Here is a 24,454-nt window from a genome sequence, read left to right as displayed (position 1 = left end):
AAGACTACGGACATTGTGGCAGCCTGGTTTCATGTTTAGCCGCATCAAAGGTGGGAGATTTTCAACAGCTCTTTTTCCCAGGTAAATTGGTTTTTACGCGGGTAAAGAGCTTTGAAAAGTGCTAAGTTATCAATTTTCAGTAGTGCACTGAAGTACAGAGCTACACACTTTGCAGGTAATTTTCCAAGGAGTTTGGCACATAAAAGCATATATATTATAGCAACTTTCAACAGCCCATTTACTGTATGTGCATAAAACCTTTTGAAAATTACCTCCTTTATTTACAGCATTCACAAAACCAGCTGGATTTTCAGATATAAGGCATACAGATTGCCTCTGAAGATTGGGTCATTCTGTGTTTAAACATTCAAGTGCAGAAATATATCCATTGTAAATTGGGGGAAAATGTTGTGAACACATGCACAGCTTCTATGCATAAGTCTTAACAAGCCTCCCCTAAAATACCCTTTATTTTGTGGGGAAAATGCGTGTATGTATAAAGCCATATTTTTAAGTGATTGAAAATCCACATTGTGTGCATAGGGCCATGCTTCTTGTGTAACTCCGAATTTTTGTATTGCCCTAAGACCCGACTAAGTTTATGAAAATTTACCTTGCATTATCTGGAATTGTAGATACAGAGAGGGACGTACAGATGAAAATGAAATCCCAAAGTATGTTCTGTTCTCTACAGCAACTCAAGAAGAGCGTTTTTAGACCATGTCTGCCTGCTAATGAACCGTCTCTGGAATCAGGGAAATCCCTTTGTCTTGCACGCACACACCTGCAGTACAACAGTTTGAATGGGTCCTCGACACCGGCAGCAGTTCTGTCCAAAAGCGCAAACCCCAGCAGCCGTGGGCTGCCTCTGGCTCACGTTCACACTGTCCAACCCATCACTGTCAAGTACATGACTTGTAAGCATAATTGTAAGAATTTAAAATGTTGGCTATCTCGTGTATAAGATTTATTAAAATAGTTAAGCTATAAAGAGATTGCAGTGCGCTGTCTTCCTTCATCTGCTATACGGGGCATCGTCTTAGCCATCATTTGGCTTTTTCGTCCGCCCTCTCTGCATTGTTGCCTTTCCTTCCTAAGCAGAATTCATCAGGGAGCCTTCCTCTCCCTTATTCCCATCCAGTTCTCAGCTGGGCCTCATCCTATACAGCCTCCTGCCATATTGTGATACTAATGGGAAGTTGGATGTGTTCCTGCAGAAGGGATCAGTAGGTACATGATGACTAAGTGATAATCCACAGAGATGGCAGTTTTAGAAATTATCTCTTGAAAAGCAGTGCTCTTTGCTCCCCCTCGCCCCTGCACGATCCTGGAGCAGCTTCAAGAACTGCAGAGAAAGGGCAGAAGAAGGTTCAACCTAAACCCCTTTTTGATTTCCCTTCAGGCTAATCTATGGGGCTGCTGTGTTATCTTTTTTCAAGTTCTTATCAGGGATTGATCACGTACAGCCTCATTCCTTACATCTTCCTTGACAGAATTTCCACAAAACAGCAAAACCTCAAGTGATACATGGGGGGGGGGGGGGGGGGCGGGATTTATATTGCTGCCCCTGCAATATTTAGCTCCTCCCTAACAAAATATTGTGGTGGTATCCCTGCACGATTTTTTTTATCACAGGACAAATGCATGACAAAAAAATCACATGGCAAAACGGTCTACTTGTGCGATGACGGCCCACCTCAGCCAGGACCACCATTGTTTTAAAGAGTCCGAGGCCCTAAAATTACCTTTCCCCCACCCTCAAAGTGGCAACTTCCCTGCCTCCTGCAGAAATGGTGCGGACCCAGAAAATGAAAACAAAAGTTAGACATTGTTGACCGGCCTGGAGCTAGGGGATGCTCTGGGCCACCGCTGGGGGGGGGGGGGGGACAAGGTTCCTCTTCGTGCGGCCCACGAGGTAACAGGGATTATGTGCTTTTTGGGGGGAGGAGGCATGGGGTTGCCAGGGAAGAGCTTGGAAGGAGGTTATTTTGTTGGGCTGCCAGGGGAGGGATTTGGACCAAATGGGAAGAGTTTGTGATGGGGGGGCTGGGTCTTGCTGTGCAATTTTGTGCCCTTTTTTTTTCTATTTTGTGGGTCCATGCTGCCTCTACAGGTAATGGGGGATTGAAGGGAGGTTTCGATAGACCCCAGCAGGGGAAACATAGAAATGACGGCAGAAGAAGACCAAATGGCCCATCCAGTCTGCCCAGCAAGCTTCACACACTTTTTTCTCTCATACTTATCTGTTTCTCTTAGCTCTTGGTTCTATTTCCTTTCCACCCCCACCATTAATGTAGAAAGCAGTGATGGAGCTGCATCCAAGTGAATATCTAGCTGATAAGTTAGGGGTAGTAGGGGTAGTAACCGCCGCAATAAGCAAGCTACACCCATGCTTATTTGTTTTACTCAGACTATGTTATACAGCCCTTATTGGTTGTTTATCTTCTCCCCTGTCGTTGAAGCAGGGAGCTATGCTGGATATGCTTGAGGTATCAGTTTATTCTTCTCCCATGCTGTTGAAGCAGAGAGCCATGCTGGATATGCATCGAAAGTGAAGTATCAGACACATTTGGTTTGGGGTAGTAACCGCCGTAACAAGCCAGCTACTCCCCGCTTTGTGAGTGTGAACCCTTTTTTCTTCTCCCCTGCCGTTGATGCAGGGAGCTATGCTGGATATGCGTGAAGTATCAGTTTTTTCTTCTCCCCTGCCGTTGAAGCAGAGAACTATGCTGTATATGCATAGAAATAGAAGTAACAGGCTTATTTGGTTTGGGGTAGTAACCGCCGTAACAAGCCAGCTACTCCCCCCTTTGTGAATGCAGATCCTTTATTCCACATTTCCTCTTGCTGTTGAAGCTAGAACGATGTTGGAGTCACAGTAAGCATGTGTACGTTTATTGAATAAGGGTATTGTCTCCAGGCAGTAGCCATCATTCTGGTGAGTCACCCACTCTTCATTGGCGGCCTCTTGACTTTATGGATCCACAGTGTTTATCCCACGCCCCTTTGAAGTCCTTCACAGTTCTGGTCTTCACCACATCCTCCGGAAGGGCATTCCAGGCATCCACCACACTCTCCGTGAAGAAATACTTCCTAACATTGGTTCTGAATCTTCCTCCCTGGAGCTTCAAATTGTGACCCCTGGTTCTGCTGATTTTTTTCCTACGGAAAAGGTTTGTCGTTGTCTTTGGATCATTAAAACCTTTCAAGTATCTGAAAGTCTGTATCATATCGCCTCTGCTCCTCCTTTCCTCCAGGGTGTACATATTTAGATTCTTCAATCTCTCCTCGTACGTCATCCGATGAAGATCCTCCACTTTCCTGGTCGCCCTTCTCTGTACCGCTTCCATCTTGTCTTTGTCTTTTTGTAGATACGGTCTCCAGAACTGAACACAGTACTCCAGGTGAGGCCTCACCAAGGACCTGTACAAGGGAAATTGCCATTTTAACTGGCCTCCCGGGAACGTACGGATGCCCTTTAACTTCCTGATGTCCCCAGGAACAAATAACTACACCTCCTTGAAATGTGACAAAATAATGTGGCCACATTTTTTCAAAGTCAGCCCGTCAGTTTATTTGCATAGAATTAACTAGGCAAGAGCTGCTTTGTATGAATTTGCAATATTTATGCATGCAAAGCAGCTCATTTTAATAAGGGGTGGTTTATGGAAAAAAATATTACCCCGATATGGCAATATCACACATTAAACGCCTAAACATTCTAGGCATAGCATGGCTTAGTAAATCTAGGCCTTAGATTGTGAGTCCTCTGGGGATAGGGAAATGCCTACAGTACCTGAATGGAATCCACTTTGAACATAAGAACATAAGAAATTGCCATACTGGGTCAGACCAAGGGTCCATCAAGCCCAGCATCCTGTTTCCAACAGAGGCCAAAACCAGGCCACAAGAACCTGGCAATTATCACAAAGACCATATTGTAATGGTCTGAGCATGTATATCCTTCACCCCCTACAAAACTAAGATGATGGCAAATGCCTGGAATCCAGCGCAATACAAATTATTGTAAATGAATAAATGAAAAACAACAGCAGCTTGTCATTGACTGGGTCATCTTTACGAGTAAGTGACAAAGGACTACATCTGGCATAAGTGCATTGTTTCATCGATCAGGTATCAGCACCTCAACTAGTAATGAAAGACATGACACATTTGTGTCCAGGATCCTTTATTAGATTATTTTTCTCCCTTTTTCTAGTGGACGTGTGGTTTGATCACAAGAAATCCTTCCTCCTGCACTATAGATCCCCCCACCCCCACCTAGCGATGCCAGGTTCAAATACACACAACAAAAAGTGTGGAAGGATTAAATCGTTAGGGGTAGATTTTAAGACCTACGCGTGCACGCACATGGACGCATGATTTTATAACACGCGTGCGCTGGTGCGTGCACGTTATAAAATCGGGGGTCGGCACGTGCAAGGGGGTGTACATTAGTGCAACTTGTGCGTGCCGACGCCCGTGGCCTTCCCCCATTCCCAACCCCCTAAACTAACCTCCCTTCCCCTAACCTACCTGAACCCTAGCCCTAACCTAGACCCCCACCACTGACCTTTGTCGTATCTGTTGCGCCTGCCGGTAGCCTGCCAGCACATGATCCTCCCAACACAGTGGTAAATGACCGCTGTGCCGGTGGCCTCTCGCCCCGCCCCCGGACCACTCCGCCCCTTTTCTAAGGCCCTGGGACTTACGCGCGTCCCGGGGCTTTGCACGCGTGGCCGGGCCTTTTTAAAATAGGCCCGGTGCAAGTAAAGCGATTTACGCTCGTAGGGCTTTTAAAATCCGGGCCTTAATGTATATAAAATTCATAAATCATTCATAACCGCTTAATGTATATAAAATTCATAAATCATTAAAGAGGTGTCAGCATAAAGCCCAAAATCTGACAAGGGTAGAAGGTCCCCTGACATGGGCCATGTTTCATGGGAACTGCGTCAGGAGGGAACCCAAACTTTGCAAATTGCTCTAGGCATTTCAAGATTAAGGAAGCATCATTTCAAATCATTCAAACCGGAAATAAACTTGCTTCAGGCAACTAAAGTGCTGTTCTATCATTTAAACTGGGCAAAAACTGCTAAGCTGACACGCGCAGAAAAGGTTTGTAGAGAAATGGTTATTATACCAGGTACAACAAAAGGCTGGTTCAATTATACCCCAGCAAGAGACACTCAAGGCCTTAAACATCAATGTAACTCAATATAAAAGAAAGTATAATACCTACAGTACCTGAATGTAATCCACTTTGAAGTGCTGAAAAAGTGCGAAAAGCAGAATATAAAAATCTAAATTAAAAAAAATAATAATAATGCCAATGAAACAGTTTTCTTGTAACATATAAACCAGGAGGTTGATATTTAAAGGCTTTGGGGCAGATTTTCAAAGACCTACACATGCCAGGCCTATTTTCAAAAGGCCTGGCGGTGCGCATAAAGCCCCAGGACGCGTGTAAGTCCCAGGGCTTGAAAAAATGGGCGGGCGGGGGCGTGGCCAGAGGTCTCTGCAAAGGCCGCTGGGCCGGGGGATTGCGCGCCGGCAGTTGGCTGGTGCACGCAAGTTACGCCTGCTTCTGAGATAAAGGTACGGGGTTTGTTTTTTTTCGGGCTGGGGGGCGGGACAGGAAGGGAAGGTGGGGGGGGGGGAAAGGAAAGTTCCCTCCGAGGCTGCTTCGCCGACCCCTGCGCGCGCCGATCCCTGATTTTATAACATGCGCATGGCTGCGCGCGCATGTTATAAAATCAGGCGTACATTTGTGGGCGCCAAGTTGCGTGCACAAATGTACGCCGCATGCATACCTTTTAAAATCTGACCCTTTGTGTGGGTAACTTTTGGGATTTCCTATACAAAAACCAATATCTGAATAACTCCTCCCACTGACCACATAAATTTTATGTGCACAACTCGTGTGCACAAAATGTATACGCATAAAAAGCATTCCAGGGGTGGGGCTAAATTTTAGCCAGTGAGCACACATATTGAGCTCTCTACAGCTAAAGTTATGCAATTAAGTCTGATTGGAAAATTAGTTATCTGGCAAAAGTTATGCATGTAAATGTACAAGTTATGCATGTAAATTTACTAGGTGGCAGATTTATGTGCATATGTCCTGCTGAATAGCCATATAAACTTACCTGGATAACTCACCACTTACTCATTCTCTGAATATTGATCTCATAGATAAAATGGGGCACTTTTGAATAAGAACCAGGCTGCTGGTGCTAACTTTTTGAAAGGAGATAGAGCAGCTTTTAAACTAGAACAAAGGGGAAAGCCGAGAGTCGCTCAGCAGCGCATGGTTTGGAGGAAGGTAACTTCAAAGGACACTAATGTGTTGCATTGGAGGTGGACCCTTGGGCCGAGGTGGGGTTGATGCAACCCGTAGGTAGGGACCTATGGGTCCCCACCATCGGCAGGTGGAGTGGGCTGATAGGCAGAGGCTGCTGGAGCTTCACCTATACCAGCCCTCGTTCCCCGTGGGTTGAGCCTTTGGGTGCCGGGACCGGCAGGACTTAGGTGGGCCTTGAGGTTGGTTAGCAAGAGTGGTTGGTTCAGCCCAGAGACAGCAGCCAATAGGTGGCGTAGTCCTACTCTGGACTGGGTAACTCAGGCGCCAATGGAACTGAGGTTGGCTGAGGGCGCTCGAGCAAAGGTAGGTCGGACCAATGATTAAAGAGGATCCCGAATGGGGAAAATTCTGAATAATATAAATCATTCAGCATCAACAGGGTGGTATGAAGGTCCTATTTTAAGAAAATGTAAAAGAATAATTAAGTAAATAATTAAAAAATATTAAAAAGTATTTTTAAAAAATTGACAGGTAGAAAATAGAATACTTTATTGATTTGTTCCTTGATTAGTTGTAATTAATAATGGCAATAGTTTTTTGAAATGCAAAATAAATATATTCAACACACTGAATATACAGTAGCTACAAAGCACACACTATATTTATTGATTTTTGTTTTCAGTTTTTATTGTATTTTTTGTAGAAATTTATCAGTGTTTATTACAACAAATAAATAAGGGAGAAAATCAGTGTGAAAAAAATTAGCCTGTTTTTTTCACACTGATTTTCTCAATTTTTGTTTGTTGTAATAAACACTGATAAATTTCCAGGAAAAATATAATGAAAATTGAAAATGAAGGTCCCTAATTATATTGTATAATTGAAGGTATGGATCAGACGCTAACCTGCAGCATGAGGGCTAAAAGTCAGGACATTTCCCGAACATTTTAGCCCGCTTCCTTTTTTCAGGACAGTACCCCCAAAATCTGTACAATCCAGAAAAATTCTGGACAGTGGGCAACCCTAGATTACAGTTGCCTGACAGAGAAGAGAGAAGTAGTTTTTTCGAAGATTTGCTCATTTGTGTGTGCTAGGAAGTTTTCTTTTGTGACAACAGTTCCTGCCAAGGAGAAGGAGAGTTTAGCGTTTTGGACATTTTTGGGACAGTCTAACATCAGAGGTCCAGAGTTAACATCTGAGGGATATAGAGAGATTCCAGTCTTCACTAGGAGCCCACATTCTACCTGTTAAGGAGCTGGGGTTTGGCCTAGTGCCTGTCACCTGAAGGACACTGACTCAACTAGTAAGAAAAGAAGTACATTGTGGATTTGATTATTTTATGAGGAGATTTTTTTTGTTGTTAACTGGAATGGAAGTAACAGTAAACTTTTGTTGAACACCCTACTAAAGTATCCAGCATCTTCTCTGAGGATTAGGAATGCTCTACAGCGGAGTACATCTGCAAAAGAAAGAGACTGAGAGACAACCTCTTGGTTGCCTTGGTCCCCAGAGGTTGAATCCTCCTCCCTACCTGAAAGAATCTGGGCACCAGGTGCCTGTGTAGAAAGAAAAAGAGAATTGTGTCCCGGGGGACAACCGTGTATGGGTGCTACATGTTGTGGTACTTTTACTTCAGAAGATTGTACTTTTGATGTCCTTTTTCATATAAAATGTTTTTATAACTACCTGATTTTTCAAATTATGTGGCACACAAGGCAGTAAGGTTCACCTAGCGCATCTAATATTCTTATTTATTTTATTGTGCCAGTCTTGAGAACACAAACCAGTTACACAGGTGTTCGCAGTTCCCCACCTAGCTTAGAGGGAAGACTGCCCATAACCTGTTATAGCTGTGCCCAGCAACGTCCCTACTGTAGAGGGAGATAGGACAGGAGAGGTGATGGGGACCTGCATTATAAATGCACTTGTAAACCATAGGAGAAGCAGATGGGCAGCCAATACAGTGCCTATTCTATTTTCTTTTACCTGCCTTTCCTTTTTCTGTCTCTCTCATTCTTTCCTTTTTCTCACCACCGCTTGTCTGACCCTCCTGCTAATAGTGCTTTATCTCTCCGGCCTCACCCAGTCTCTCCGGCGCCTCTGATCCCTTTTTCCCCATCTCTCTACTTTCTGCCTGCAGCCTGCAGCTGTGGGATCTCATGACGTATGCGGAATATCGTAGGGTGTCACATATCATGGGGTGGGGTATCCTGGGCAACAGGCTGGGGGCGGGAAATGTTGATGACGTGTAGTGCGCCGTCTCCATCGTTACGAGGCTCACGTGTGTGACGTCTCCATAGCAACGACGACAAGCAAGATGGCGGAGCTACAAGAAAAAGACAGCGCTGGTGAGGCTGGCGCTCTAGCTTGGGGGGCAGTGGGGAGAGGGGTGTAGGGAGGCTCGGACCAGATCCGTACTGCTGTACCAGGAGGATGGGGAGCAGGTTTAGCTCGTTCTCCTGTAAGGTCAATTCTGCAGTTAGAAACATGTTTCTATCTGACTAGGACGTTTGTATGGTCAGATCATGCTCCGTGTTTCTGCAGAATAATAACCTTGCCCAACCCATTTGGAGACACTACCCTAAGGGGGGGCTTTCATTAACTTTGCTTTTTCTCACCATGAATCCTTCTTTACACAGTCATTTTAAACTAATTTATTTCAGCAACATATTCAAATAGCTTTCTCCTCCTCCTTCTCTGGGCTTTTAGCTAACTCGGAACTGACTGGGATTTTTTAAATTTCTATGTAAATCCTCTTTCCCATCTCCTATGTAGCTAAGAAGTAGCAGTGATAGTCCTTGATGAGGGTTCACAGACCATAGCACCCTCCATATCAAGCTGGTGCTTAGGCCTGTATTTCGGCAAAGGTGCCAAATTTTGAAGACTCATAGGCCCCATACCCATTTTCTTCCTGGCCATCTGCAGATCTCAGTGGCTTGGGACCAGCTAAATGAAGTGAGTGGAGATGACCCAAAAAGAGCCATAGTAGGGTATGGAAAGGGAAGACCTGGACTGGAGCACTCAGGAAGATAAACCCACCCTCTGTTCTCTATTGTCTACCCCTTCCAGTATCTATGGAAGACCTCATAGAGTGGGCATTTCTAAATTTAGTCCCTCTGGGTAAAAACTCTTAAATCTGGTCCTGGTGATTTTGGATAATAAGTGTTGCATTTGCACAATGACTAGAACTCCCTTCCATCCAAGTGTTACTGAATACTGCCTCTGCAGTATCCCTAGCACCTGACTTATATGGAAATCTTGGCATGAAAATTGTAAGATCTTATAGGCTGGGAACTCTTTTGCCAATTGTCCCTAAATGGTTTGTGTTAGAGGCATTTCCATTAAGTTAAAAAAAAAAAAAACCCATGCAGATACAAAATGATAAAGTATAGCATTGCGGTACTGTGACATTGAAGGTACCAAAAATATTGGCATCAATGTAATAGACAATAAAATATAAAAGGATGCCCCAACCATATATAAAAATATGTTCAAATTTTATTTCAAAGAATTTTTACACAAACATAATTACATACAACAAGTACAACTTATATTTAAAAACACCCACATCCCAACTAGGACCCTAGTTTTGACGACCATATGCCTTCTTATTCAGGGGATGAACCCCCACCCATAAAAAGCTTGTTCTAAGAGTATCCTGCTTGTTATTTCAAGTGCAACCTATTATATGTTCGAATCCAGATGTTCCTTAGTTGTCAGTTTTTCACTTCAAATAAATAAGGATGCTGTAAATAAAAAAAAATATAAAATATTCAGCTCCAGGGAGGAAGATTCAGAACCAATGTCAGGAAGTATTTCTTCACGGAGAGGGTGGTGGACGCCTGGAATGCCCTTCCGGAGGATGTGGTGAAGACCAGAACTGTGAAGGACTTCAAAGGGGCGTGGGATAAACACTGTGGATCCATAAAGTCAAGAGGCCGCCAATGAAGAGTGGGTGACTCGCCAGAATGACGGCTACTGCCTGGAGACAATACCCTTATTCAATAAACATACCCATGCTTACTGTGACTCCAACATTGCTCTAAGCTTCAACAGCAAGAGGAAATGTGGAAAAATGGATTTACACTCACAAAGAGGGGAGTAGCTGGCTTGTTACGGCGGTTACTACCCCAAACCAAATAAGCTTGATGCTTCACCTTCAATGCATATACAGCATAGTTCTCTGCTTCAACGGCAGGGGAGAAGAAAAAAGGGTTCGCACTCACAAAGTGGGGAGTAGCTGGCTTGTTACGGCGGTTACTACCCCAAACCAATTGTGTCCGATACTTCACTTTCGATGCATATCCAGCATGGCTCTCTGCTTCAACAGCATGGGAGAAGACTGATACATCACGCATTTCCAGCATAGCTCCCTGCTTCAACAGCAGGGGAGAAGAAAAACAACCAATAAGGACTGTATAACATAGTCTGGGTAAAACAAATAAGCATGGGTGTTGCTTGCTTATTGCGGCGGTTACTACCCCTACTACCCCTAACTAATCAAGCTAGATATTTCAATGGTGGGGGTGGAAGGGAAATAGAACCAAGAGCTAAGAGAAACAGATAAGTATGAGAGAAAAAAACGTGTGAAGCTTGCTGGGCAGACTGGATGGGCCGTTTGGTCTTCTTCTGCCGTCATTTCTATGTTTCTATGTTTCTATTATATAGTACTCAAAAAATAGCAAAATCACATAGTGACTTCACAAAATTACATACATACCTACCTATATCATATTCACTTACACTTTATTAGGAAAATTATATTTCAAAAGAATACTCCCATCAAAATTAGTGTGATGTGTGGAAATATGGCCAAGATCAACTGTAAGAGACAAATACTAAATCAGCGAAATAACATATAAGCCATTTGGGGCGCTATTGATTTCAAAATATATTAATCCATATATCTGCTTACCACTGCTTTTCCTCTCTTTAAGGATTGTATGATCACTGTTTTCTACTTGGAATAATACTTCCCGATCATAAATCACTCTTTCGAAGTCTCTGCATCAAGGATATACAAGATTAACACTACTAGCTTGTATCAACAACTAAACACCGCAAAACTTTACTGAAAACCAATGTTCGTAGAACACATATATTCATACCCCATCTTTAAAGTAACTTCACAATATTTATTCCAAAATTAACCCCAAAAGTGACTTATCAGTTTAACATCAAATATTAGTCAAAATATCGATATTTATAAATATCTTAAATCATTTAAACTTCCAAATATATTACTTACAAAATTGCTGACTTCTGTCATAGCTGGCGTTACTTGCTGCTTCTCAAAACGCTGTGCATGCGGGATAAGTATATATATATATATATATATATATATATATATCTGTAGATATTTGTAGATTTTCTAAAAATTGATGTGTGTAAATGTCCCTGAGTTTTATAGATCAAAAGATCTGAAAAAGACATACGTTGGCAATATATATACAAAAGCATTTGCTTTGAGAAGGTCCCTCCCACCTCCTCAATTTAATATTATTGGCAGAGGTGAGCTGTCAATCAACTCTGCTTCTCAGCATTAAGCAAGCACACAAAACTGGCGATATCACATATATGAAATAACACACCATCCCAGACCACATAAACTCCTTTCACAATAACATACCAAAAATGGTATCTAATGCATAAACATTTGTCACTAAAATAAATACTGTAAATGGTGATAAAAGTGTCTTATCAGGGTAACTAGAGCTTACTGATACACATATTCACCAAATGTTTGATTACAATGCCCCAATGATCAAGTAATTAGGTGACCATCAAATATAAAATTTGATTGTCATAAAAAAATACCATTTCCAATATTTGAACATCAACATATCACTCCAGAGTATCAAAAACTAAAAAATGGGGAACCTAAAGAAAGATGCTGCATTCGACATCCTGATTTAAATATAAAGGTTCACATGTACACCATTCAAAAATAAATCTCTGTTCCTTACATGTGAGAATCTTAGAGATGTTATATCCCTGCTGAACTTGCACTTGAACAATACCAAAGAATTTTAATTCTTCTATTGTGTGATGTTTTTGGCGCCGATGATTTACTAAAGGGGCACCTTCTTTTTCTGTGCAAATGCAGCTCATATGTTCTAGAATTCTCATTCTGACCTTTCTTTTAGTTTGCCCATATATATATACAGTTACAAGGGCACACTATTGCGTAGACCACTTGAGATGTTTGACAATCATACCTACCTGGGACTCTAAATGTATGTTGTTGAAATTGTACAAAAAACTGAGAAATTTCCAAGGCATTCGGACAAACTGAGCAAGACTCCCATTGAAACTGACCGGCTGAAGAAACCTTATTGGTAACTGGTACAGGAAGAGCAGAATGTGTCAAATAGTCATGTAATGACTGGTTCTTTTTTATCGCAAACATTAGGGGTTCAGAAAAAATAGGGTCATGACTTAATATAGATCAATGCTGACATACAATTGCTTTAATACATCCTGAATAAGGAAAATAAGGGATCGCACAAACAAATCTAGACACCTGTGACTTACCAGAAGGAATCAATGCGTTTTCCCGATTCACATAAAGTTCTCTTTTATATGCCTTTTTTATGCAAGGCTTTGTGTATCCTCAGTCTTGGAATTTCTGTGCAAGATCCACTGCTCGGTCCTTAAATTCCCCAATTGTTGTATAGATACGTTGTAATTGCAAAAATTGGCTAATAGGTATATTATTTTTGAGATTCTGAGGATGATAATTTTTTAATGCAGTAGTGTGTTTCTGTCTGTAGATTTTCTAAAAATTGATGTGTGCAAACGTCCCTGAGTTTTAAACCGTTCTACATACAAACAGGCAACCAATGGAGCCAAAACTGATAATACAGTTTATCTTCAAATAGAAAAAAAACTTTTCTTAAGTGAAATAATTGCTACCGGTAGCTGTACCAAAAATTCACATTGTAGAACATTGGTGTATAGTGCAGCTATATCGACAGTTGATTTATACAATCAGCAGTATCTTTGATGTACAAATCAATCTTAGATATAGCTGGTTGTAAAAAGCTGTCTATATATTTTGAAATTGGTTTGAATAGTGATTCAAGACTAGATACAGTAGGGCGGCCCGGAGGCAAACTTCTGAATTTATGTATTTTAGGTACCAAATACATTACAGGGGTGACTGAAAAAAGTTCATACAGAAAATCTCCAAGTTTCTTATCAATGAGCTTAACTCATATAGCTTCTCGCACCAGTTCCCATATGATCTTCTTAAGGCTATTAGTGGGATCATGAAATAATAAATGATAAAAATCATTGTCTCCCAGTTGATGATATACTTCAGTTAGATATTTAATTTTATCTTGGATCACTGTTGTGGAATCCCTCATCAGATTTTGTATAGCTGACCATTCAGACCAATAAAGATTGTAACGTCGTGGAGGACTAGTTTGTTCCAACACAACAAGATCACCAAGATCATTTTTTCAAAGACAGTAATGAAAGGATTTTGTGGATCAGGAGGCAAGCATAACATTGTACTTGAAAGTTATTTTCTCCTTTTAGAGAGAGTCTAGCACTGTAGAATTTTACTGTGGAGAGAGGAGCTCTTCAAGTGGGAAGACTTCTGTAAACAATGATTTGTAAGATAATGAACCATATATAGATTTTAAATAAATAAATAAATAAATAAATATATATCCCCTTTATTGAGAAATTACTTCTTACCTGATAATTTCCTTTTCCTTAATCTAGACAGATGGATTCAGGACCAGTGGGTTATCCACCTCTACCAGAAGATGGAGTAAACTGACATCACAGTAAATATACTCCTGCAGTGTTGCGACCGTCGCTGCTCGAAGCCCTCACTCCGCCCTCTTTACCTCTGTGGCGACTCCCTCTGGGTCTGATGGACGGCTGGCTGCCGCGGTGTCTCCATGTCGTCTCCCTCCAGCGTCCCTGGACCGGCTTGATGTTGCAGATCCGCCATGTTGCCTGATGACCTAGGGAGCGTGCGCGCGTTCTCTGATTGAAGTACCAGCAAGGGCGCGAACCTCAGGGGCGTCCCCCTGAGATGACATCATCCGCTTCCAATATTTAAAGGTCTCTAATTCACTATCTAACTGAGTTAGCAAGGAGAGGATTTGGATCCGGTTAGGATTCCTCCAAGCTACACAGCCTTCTCAGACTTACCAGAGGTACCTGCTCCTTGGGGGCCTCACTCTTTTCTTTACTTTCAGATTACAGATAGGAACCGGTACTCGCTCCTCGAGGGCCCATGTTCCCTGACACTCTGAAGATTCTCTACTGCGTGGAAGCTATCGCTGCTACAAACAATTGTGAATTACCATCGCTCTCTCAGAGCTTTCCCTGGAAATAGGTACTCGCTCCTTGAGGGTCTAAACCTTTCCAGCTCCTGAGCTTCCCTGAGACCTTATGTGAGTTTTGTCATCTAGTTCTGTTCATGAACTTTGTGTACTCTGCCTACTCTGGATCACGGTTCCAGTACCTGAGGGACTACAGCCCTGCCGGGCATATCAGCTCACTACTGCCACCTCTGGTGGTTTCAAAAACCTGTTTAATAAAAGAACTAATGTGTGTCTGTCTCCATGCTCAAGCCTAGCCAATGGTCCCTCTCGGGATATCCTCCCGGGGGCGTGGTCATCTGCCACCGGCCCAGGGATCCACCCACAACTATCTCAGATTCATTACAGATTGCTACTCCTTAGCAAGATGATATCTGAGACACTACAAGATCGCTGACTCCTCCTTCTTAGGAGCCATTCATACACATTGTTCCTCCTATCTAACAGCTTTCTTAACAGATTAATAACAGATTGCTAACTTCCTAGCAGACTGTCAGCAGTTTTATAACATGCAGTGAAATCAGCCTGCCAGTATTCTCTTCAAAATCCAACTGTGGACAGACTAGCAAAACTTGATTAATAACAAATAACCATTTCAGTACTCAGCAAACAGGAAACACCGAACTCAGGCAAAGAATGTAGGGAATGGATGAACACTTACCAGGGTTCCTGAACCCTGGAACATGTAGCCACGCAGGAGGACCATAACACAATAATTTGGCAGCCAAGGGCGGGAAGCTGAATCCATCTGGCTAGATTAAGGAAAAGGAAATTATCAGCTAAGTAGTAATTTCTCATTTCCTGCCATCCAGACAGATGGATTCAGGACCAGTGGATATACCCAAGCTACTCCCGAATAGGGTGGGAGGCTGCCTGCGGTCCAGTCAAAACTGCATGTGCAAAGGCTGCGTCCTCCTGGGCCTAAACATCCAGGCGATAATACCTGGAAAAGATGTGTAAGGAGGAACATCGTAGCTCGGCAAATGTCGGTGGAAGACTACAATCTAACCTCTGCCCATGACACTGCCTGAGCCCTAGTGGAATGAGCCCTAATCTGAGTAGGCAACGGCTTTTCAACGGCCATATTTGTGGCCATGACTACCTCCTTAATCCAACGAGCTATTGTAGCCCACGAAGCCGGCTCACCTTGTTTCCCTCCACCATGAAGGACAAACAGGCGATCCATATTTTGGTTTCTAAACCTCCAGATACCTCACGACATGTTTCTTGACAGGCAAGGGACGCAACAGGCGATATTCCTCTGCATCTCTTTCCCTATCCAGAAACTGCAGGGAGATGGACCGATTCAAGTGAAAATCTGAGACCACTTTAGGCAAAAAGGAAGAAACAGCACACAGCTGTATCGCTTCTGGAGTCACCCGAAGGCAAGGCTCCTGGCAAGACAAGGCCTGCAGCTCAGAAATTTGATGTGCAGAACATATCACCACCAGAAACACCGTTTTCAAACTCAGTAATTGTAATGAAAGGCTATGCCATGAAATCCAACACCAGATTAAGTCTCCACATGGGTATCGGTAACCGCAAGAGAGGACGAAGATGTTTCACTCCCCTCAAGAAACGGGCCACATCTGGCTGAGCCGATAAGGATTCACCATTTACCTGGCAAGAGCCGCTACCTGTACCTTCAAGTAATTAAGGGCCAAACCTTTATTCAACCCATCTTGCAAAAATTGCAAAATGAGCGGGATCAAAACTGAATGAGGAAGCATTCTTCAATCTTCACACCAAGCCTCAAACACTTGCCAAACTCGCACATAGGCTAAGGAAGTGGAGAACTTTCATGTTCATAACAAGGTGGCAATCACCACAATAGTATAGCCACGCTTTGGCAAGTGAGCCCTCTCAAGGGCCAAAGCATAAGACAAAACTGAGTCAGATCTTCATGAAGGACAGGTCCCTGCTGGAACAGATTTCTCTGTGCCAGAAGATGGAAGGGAGAGTCTACCAGGAACCTTTGCAGATCTATATACCATGGTCTCTTGGGCCAATCCGGTGCCACCAAAAGCACCATCCCCTTGTAACCCTCGACCCTCCGAACTATTCTGCCCAACATGAGCCATGGGGGAAAGGCATACAGCAGCTTATCCTCTGGCCAGATCTGCACTAGAGCATCGATACCAAAGGACTTTGGATCTCTTCTGTGACTTAAGTATCGAGGAGCCTTCACATTCTGAGAAGTTGCCAGCAGGTCTAGAAACGGAAGGCCCCAGTGATTCACTATCAGCTGAAATGCCTTATCTGACAATACCCATTCTCCTGGGTTCAGGCTCTCCCTGCTGAGAAAGTCTGCTCTTATATTGTCTTTTCCTGCAATGTGTGCGAGGCTGAGATCTCCTGAAGATGCATTTCTGCCCTTTCCATAGATTTAGATTTATTAAGTTTTATATACCATCACTAGGGATCCATCGTAACGGTTCACAATAAAGTTGGTCTATCTCCTGCAACTCCTGCTGGCTCTTGGTTCCTCCCTGCCGATTGATGTAAGTCACTCTAGTTGGGTTGTCTGACATTATCTGGACCTTGCAGCCTGCCGCTGAATTGCAAGCATGCCAACCAATTGATGTTCCACAAAGACTCTTCTGTATTCCAGCACCCTTGCGCCGTTAATTCCTGACAGTGAGCTCCCCAACCCTCGCATCTGTTGTGAGTACCAACCAATCTGGCAATGTCAGGGAAACTCCCTTTCTCAGATGATCGACTTGAAACCACCACTGGAGGTGAGAGCAGACTACCATTGAATAGTCCTGAGACTGCGGGTTCCAGTGAGACAGCAGGGAGCACTGAATAGGACGCATATGCACCCTCGACCACAGCACCACTTCCAGAATTGCCCCCACACTGTCAGGCATATAGTGTTCATCAAGAGGCGCACCTCTGTCATCAACTTCTGAATATGACATTCTGGAAGGAAAACTTTGCTCTGCTTTGTATTGAACCAAACACCCAGATACTCCTACAACTGAGATGGCTGAAGACTGCTCTTGACAAGGTTCACTACCCAACCAAGCTCCTGCAACAGGGAGATCACTTTGCGGGTTACCAGGTGCCTCTCCTACAGAGACGTGGCGTGAATCAGCCAGTCACCCAAATTCGGATACACCAGGATCCCATCCTTTCACAGCTCTGCCGCCACCACCACCATAACCTTGGAAAAAGTTCTGGGAGCGATAGCCAGACCAAAAGCAGTGCCCAGAACTGATAATGGTACCCCTCATTGAGAAACGCAGAAAATGTTGGAGCTACAGTTGGATGGAAATATGGAGGTACGCCTCGGACAGATCCAAGGAGATCAGAAATTTCCCCGACTGCACAGCCATTATCACTGAACGCAGTGTTTCCATGCGAAAGTGAGTCACCCGCAAATGATGGTTGACTCCTTTGGGACCAGGATGGGATGAAAGGAGCCCTCCTTCTTGGGCACAATGAAATAAATGGAATATTATCCCATGTTTTCTTGAGACGTGGGTACTGGAACCACAGACTTCAGACTGAGAAGCTTTGACAATGTACACTCCACTACCTGCTTCTTCTGTGGGGAGTGGTAGGGAGACACCATGAACACGTCCTGAGGAACACTATGAAGCTCCAGCTCATATCTTTCTCGTATCACCTCTAGGATCCACTGATCCAATATGATTTCGTCCCACCTCTGATGAAAGAAAGAGAGACTAGTTCCCCCTATCTCCTGTTCCAAGGGTGGGTCGGCAAACCTTCATTGGAAGGCTTGGGAGGTTCCATTATCTGAGCTCACGCCCTGCTTTGGCTGTCTAGGATGAAAAGAGTGAGTCCTACCAAAAGGCCAAGGCCAATGAAAGGTCTCCCCCCCCCCCCCCCCCCCCCCCGTAGAGACGAAACCGCTTGGAACCCCTGAGACAAACCCCTCATACTAAAGGGGAGCAGAGACTGCTTCTTATCATCCAGAAACCGAGGAACCAGGCATTCGCCACATTTACTGGCCAGTTTCTCCAACTCTGTCCAAACAAGAGCAAACCTTTAAAAGGAAATTTCGTAAGATTAGCTTTGGAGGTTTCATCAGCCGACCAATTCCTCAGCCATAACTGGCACCTGGCCGCTATTACCGAAGCCACTCCTTTGGCTGAGGTATAGATGAAATTGTAGCCCGCATCTGCTACAATGGTGGCAGTGGGTTCCATAACTGTGGAGGAATTCACTCCAGAGTCATCAACCTCCTGAGAGAGAGGCAAACAAGAGCGAGCCACCAGAGAACAACAAGAAGCTATCTGCAAGGTCATTGCATTGCTTCAAATGCTTGCTTAAGGATGTCCTCAATCCTCCATCATGCACATCCTTCAAGGCCGCTCCTTCCATCAAGGAGATAGTCCTCCATTTAGAGATGGCACAGACAAGTGCATCCACCTTCGGAAAATGCAGACTCTCTCTCACCACAGGATCCAGGGGGTAAAGTCCTTCCAAGATCCGACCCCCTTTGAAATTTGCCTCTGGGGCATGCCATTCAAGAATGGCCTCCATAACAAGAAAAAAATAAGAGGCTTACCTGAGCTCAACCTTTCCCAGCTAAGTACAGAGACAGTCTCCGGCTGCAGGGAGAGAGGGCATATACCGTCACTGCCACGCTCGGCTTCCTGCATCTACTGCCTTTCAGCAGCCTTATCAGCTAAGTCCACGCCAACTGAAGAACCAGCTACTGGACCAAGGCACTCATCTGAGGGACCATGGAAATCACCTGAGGAATTCTCAGCTAGGAGAGGGACCATTCGGTATCACCGCAGGAGAGCGAGGCAACTCAAAACTTCTAACAATTCTCCTCTTAAATTTTGAAGCAATCCCTAGTAGGGAAATGCACGTCTACCATCTGCTGGAGACTTAGAATACTGGCAGGCTAATGTCATAGAAACATAGAAACATAGAAATGATGGGAGAAGAAGACCAAACGGCCCATCCAGTCTGCCCAGCAAGCCACGCAGTTCATCCATTTATTTTTTTTTCCCACCCTTTTTCTCCCTCCCACCCATCACTATTGGCTTCCAGCACCCTCCGGCCCCAACTCCCTTCCACCCCTCCACCATGCAGAGAGCAGCGCCGTATCCGCATCCCAGTGAACATCCAGCTCAATCAGGGGTAGCAACCGCCGCAACAAGCAGGCCACACCCCTGCCCCATACTCTTACCCACCCCTGCTTTGTTTGTTTCTTGGTTTGGTTTGGTTTTTTTTGGAGATGGCAGCCTTCCGTGAAGGCGGAACACCAACCACTGGCATCCCGCTCCGTGAATGCCTCTGTGGCTACTGCCGCTCCGTGCAGTGTTTTGCTGCCTGAAGGTGGAACACCGACTACTGGCCACTGGCATCCCCGCTCCGTGAATGCCTCTGTGGCTACTGCCGCTCCGTGCAGTGTTTTGCTGCTTCCTCTTTATTTACGCCCACTAGACTTGATGGATCCACAGTGTTTATCCCACGCCCCTTTGAAGTCTTTCACAGTTTTAGACTTCACCACTTCCTCCGGAAGGGCATTCCAGGCATCCACCACCCTTTCCGTGAAGAAATACTTCCTGATTTTGGTTCTTAGTCTTCCTCCCTGGAGCCTCAGCTCGTGACCTCTGGTTCTGCTGATTTTTTTCCGACGAAAAGGTTTGTCGTTGTCTTTGGATCATTAAAGTTTTTTAAGTATCTGAAAGTCTGAATCTATCACCCCCTGCTCCTCCTTTCCTCCAGGGTGTACATATTTAGATTCTTCAATCTCTCCTCGTGTGTCATCCGATGAAGATCCTCCACCTTCCTGGTCGCCCTTCTCTGTACCGCTTCCATCTTGTCTTTGTCTCTTTGTAGATATGGTCTCCAGAACTGAACACAGTACTCCAGGTGAGGCCTCACCAAGGACCTGTACAAGGGAATAATCACTTCCCTTTTCTTACTCGATATACCTCTCTCTATGCAAGAGTGTATTTATTTATGGCTTTTATATACCGATATTCGTTTGCACATCACATTGGTTTACATGGAATAAATAGAAGTACAAGGAACATGATAAGGTAGTATTAGATCTATCAGGAAGCATGGAAAAGTAATGGGTTACGTGGAAGTGTAACTGATTACAATAACAAGGATAATGAAATGCTAACAGGTTTTCATAGAACTGGTTGGTATAACAGGTCTTTAGCTTTTTTTTTAATTTCTGGGTGCAGTGTTCCTGATGGAGGTCAGCGGGCATGGAGTTCCAGATTGAGGGTCCTGCAATGGATAAAGCTTGTTCTTTTGTGGAGTTAAGATGTGTGAGTTTAGGGGAGGGTGTGTGTAGGGTTCCTCTGTAGGCCGATCTAGTGGATCTGTTGGAGGTATGGTGGTATAGGGAGTCATTTAGCCAATGGATATTTTGGTTGTGTAGAGTCTTGTGTATGATTGAAAGACTCTTGTAGAGAATTCTAAAAGGTATTGGGAGCCAGTGGAGGTCTCTTAGGAAGGGGGTGATATGGTCTTTTCTACGGGTGTTAGTGAGGAATCTTGTGGCTGCGTTTTGTAACATTTGGAGCGGTTTGATGGTCGATGAGGGGAGGCCTAGGAGTAGTGAGTTACAGTAATCGATCTTGAAGAATAATGTGGCCTGAAGGACAGTGCGGAAATTGTTGAGGTGGAGGAGGGTTCTTAGTTTTTTTAGGACATGGAGTTTATAGTAGCATTCTTTCATGATGGAGTTGACAAATTTTTTTAAGTTTAATTGGTTGTCTAAGTTGACGCCAAGATCTCGCACATATACTGTGCATCGGTTTGCTCCATTTCCATCTGCTGATAAAGATGCATAACCCACTGGTCATGAATCTATCTGTCTGGATGCTAGGAAATGGCTTATTTCTGTTTTGCTTGTACAGTTATTTTCACTGTAGATAAATGAAATCATAGCAGCGCACATTAGATGTTTTGAGGTAAGCCAGCCCTCTCGCCTCAGGAAAATGTATTCAGTCGAGTTTTACTGAGCAGTTTTTTTGTTTTTTTTAATGCTGCAGTTTCTTCTTGCTCCTTTGCACTTCCAACTCAGTCAGAACCAGGGTTGGGATTTGGTGGCATGGGCCTTCATTCGCAACTCTATTTTACATCTCTCTCCCTCCTTCCAAAACATACCTAGTTTGATAAGTAGAAGTGAGGATCTTAGGCCAGGAGTCATGCACCAAGGCTTCTTCTGGAACCCAGGAATCCTGGGCTCTGATTCCAACCACTAGGTGTCGCCCTTAGCCAAGGATCAGAACTCTCCCTCCCTCCCCCCTCCCTGCCAGGGGTGCTGTGAACGGGTCTCCACAGCATCCCCAGCCCCAGCCAACTCTGGGATTTTACCAGTGTACATCAGAGGTGGTAGTAACCAAAACAGGGACAAAATTCAAGTATGTCTAGGATAGATAAAGAGGGTGATGGTAAGTGTAAAGGTGTGAGATGACCAGAGGTCAAATAGGTCTCCTCAGTTGGCAGGGGCTGAACAGGCTTTCTATCAATGATCAAGGACTAACAGTAAAATTCAGTTTTATTGTATTAATTCTCACCGGAATCATGTTGTCATCATGTTCTTCCCACTCCCCATGTTTGTTTCTCATTTATAATCCCATTTTTCCACATCCCCCATCCTTCTCATGTTTGTAACTTCTGGGAAGCCACCTGAACTTGTCCTTAATGTCTCCTCCATCAGATTAATGGCTTAAATTAATTAAATGACTATCATGTTCTTTCTCTTATGTTAAACTTTATTGGTTGATTATAGTTACAATAGTTATATTTTGGTATAGGGAAATCTGATTAATGTAAAGCTTAAAGCTGCTAATTGTTTACATATTCTTTAAAACGGTTAATTGTAAAATCTGTTACTAATTTATTTTTTTTGACTGTTTAATTTTTGTATAAACGGTTTAATGTAAAGCCTGTTGCTAAAATTAATGTTGTCTGTAAACCGAGGTGATGTAGTTCTATACGTACCACGGAATATAAGAATCTCGAAATAAATAAAATAAATAAAAAACAAAAGTAAAAGCATACTTTTAAGCCCTATACTTTCAGCCATGGTATTTTGCATTTTGCTGACGTCTTTGGAATTGTTCCACATTCTGCATTTTCAGCCCCTACATTCTGCTGAATTCTCTCTTTTTACTGCATTTTACTACAATCACTGTTATTTTCAGTCCCGCGATCTGATTTTGCTGGATTCTGATGTTTTGAATCCCTTCATTTTGTGATATTTGACAATTCTTCCCAGAATGTGTATCCTTGACTGTATCCAAGTCTTCAGTCAAATTCCTGAAAATCTCCAGTGTAACTGAAAGCCTTTAGTGGGAATGCAACCTTTTCTGTTGTATGTTCTTCCAATGAGCTCAAATCCAATCCTTTAAAACATACGTTTTTAACAATTATAGGACCTTACTAAGAAATAACTTTTCTATGCCTGTGGGAGAAACATTGTTATAAGGTCCTTAGAGAAAACTAATTCTCTTGTATTCATCTGCAGAGGCATTGGTAGCGGAACTGCATAAAAAGATTACAGATGCTTTTGAAGTGTTTGACCATGAGAACAACAAAGTTGTGGATGTCAGGTTTGGAAATGCTTTCTTATGCAATCTATTATCAGATTGTGAGTGAACAGCAGAATGTTTTTTAAGGTATTAAAATGGTACAATGTCTAAAAACAGAGAAGCAAAACATCCACCAGGGTCCTAAAGTAATTCCTGACTTATAATGAAGTACTTTCCATCCTAACCAAGTAAAATAACTGATTATTGTTCTATGAGTGTTATTTACTACGCATTTTCCCCATAGATACAAAATGGGAGAAAACCTTAAGTAAATGAACCCTTATGTGACTCTCTTGTTAAAATGAGAGCACATTCTAAGGTGATTTAAATATAAGAAAAGTGATAATTTAGTTTTTTAAAGCAGTGATTCTAATACAGATGATAGCACAAACAGAATCATTAAGATCCTCCTTTTTCATTCTGCATTTGATATTAGTTTGTGAAAGTAGCTCCCACCTTTCTGAATCTAAATTAACTGTAGGTAATGCTGTGCTAATTTTTTCAGAATCGTGGTGTTCTCCCCAGTAAAGAATTGGAGGGGAGCAGTCAGGATTTCCAGTCTAGGGTGTACAAGGCAGCGTTTTCAGGGGCATGGGGAGAAATATGACATTTCCCATCGATAGCAGGGCTGAATTAGCCACGCTGTCATGGGAACTGTCAATCAGGCCCGGGAGGCGGAGCTTCAAAGTAGATTTCAGATGTTTGACTCAGGCTGCGCGTGAGTTCCCGCGCAGGAAACCAGAATCTCCTCAGTCTCTTTTTTCCACGTGTGGGAACGCACGTGGAGCTTCATTCTCCTCAGACTTTGATATTTTGTCAGAGTTTTCTCAGCGTTTTTCTACATTTTGTTGGTTAAAAGACAGAATATGCCAAGGCCATCGGAATTTAAGCCCTGCTCCTGCGGGAAAATAATGTCCATAACCGATGGACATGAACAATGTTACCAGTGTCTGGGCCCAGACCCCCAGCAGGAGTCCTGTCAGCACTGCGGTAGGATGTCCCCAAGAACCCGCAGACAAAGAGCCGATAAGATACAGGCTTTGAGAGCAGCAGCGGGAGGATCGTATGCCCCCCCCCTCGGAGGCTCACTCTTCCCCGGGGCCTGTGAAATCGCTACCCCTACAGGTGCATAGGGCAGCGTCGATGGAGCTGACCACCTCCAGGCCTGGAAGTGGGGACGGCACAAAGATTAAGAAAAACGGCGCCGGTAATAGGGAGCAGGTAGGTGCGTCGGCATCAGAGCACTCATGCATCGTTGAGCA

General features: G+C 43.6%; 1 protein-coding gene across 2 annotated transcripts in view; it reads left to right on the top strand.

Moving 5' to 3' along the window:
- Positions 1 to 8,581: 8,581 nt before the first annotated feature.
- The window catches only part of EFCAB2 (EF-hand calcium binding domain 2), a 122,152-nt gene continuing 106,279 nt past the window's right edge, over positions 8,582 to 24,454 (top strand). For both annotated transcript variants that reach the window (XM_029583001.1, XM_029583002.1), the window contains exons 1-2: positions 8,582 to 8,652; positions 23,129 to 23,213. In XM_029583001.1, the coding sequence (XP_029438861.1) occupies positions 8,622 to 8,652; positions 23,129 to 23,213 (116 nt within the window). In that variant the 5' untranslated portion in view covers positions 8,582 to 8,621. The remainder of the gene's footprint in view (positions 8,653 to 23,128; positions 23,214 to 24,454) is intronic.

The sequence above is a fragment of the Rhinatrema bivittatum genome, chromosome 17 (genome assembly GCF_901001135.1).
Source record: "Rhinatrema bivittatum chromosome 17, aRhiBiv1.1, whole genome shotgun sequence".
NCBI classification, from domain to species: Eukaryota; Metazoa; Chordata; class Amphibia; order Gymnophiona; family Rhinatrematidae; genus Rhinatrema; species Rhinatrema bivittatum.
The sequence above is the reverse complement of the archived record's forward strand: the minus strand, read 5'-3'. Positions and strand labels throughout refer to the sequence as shown.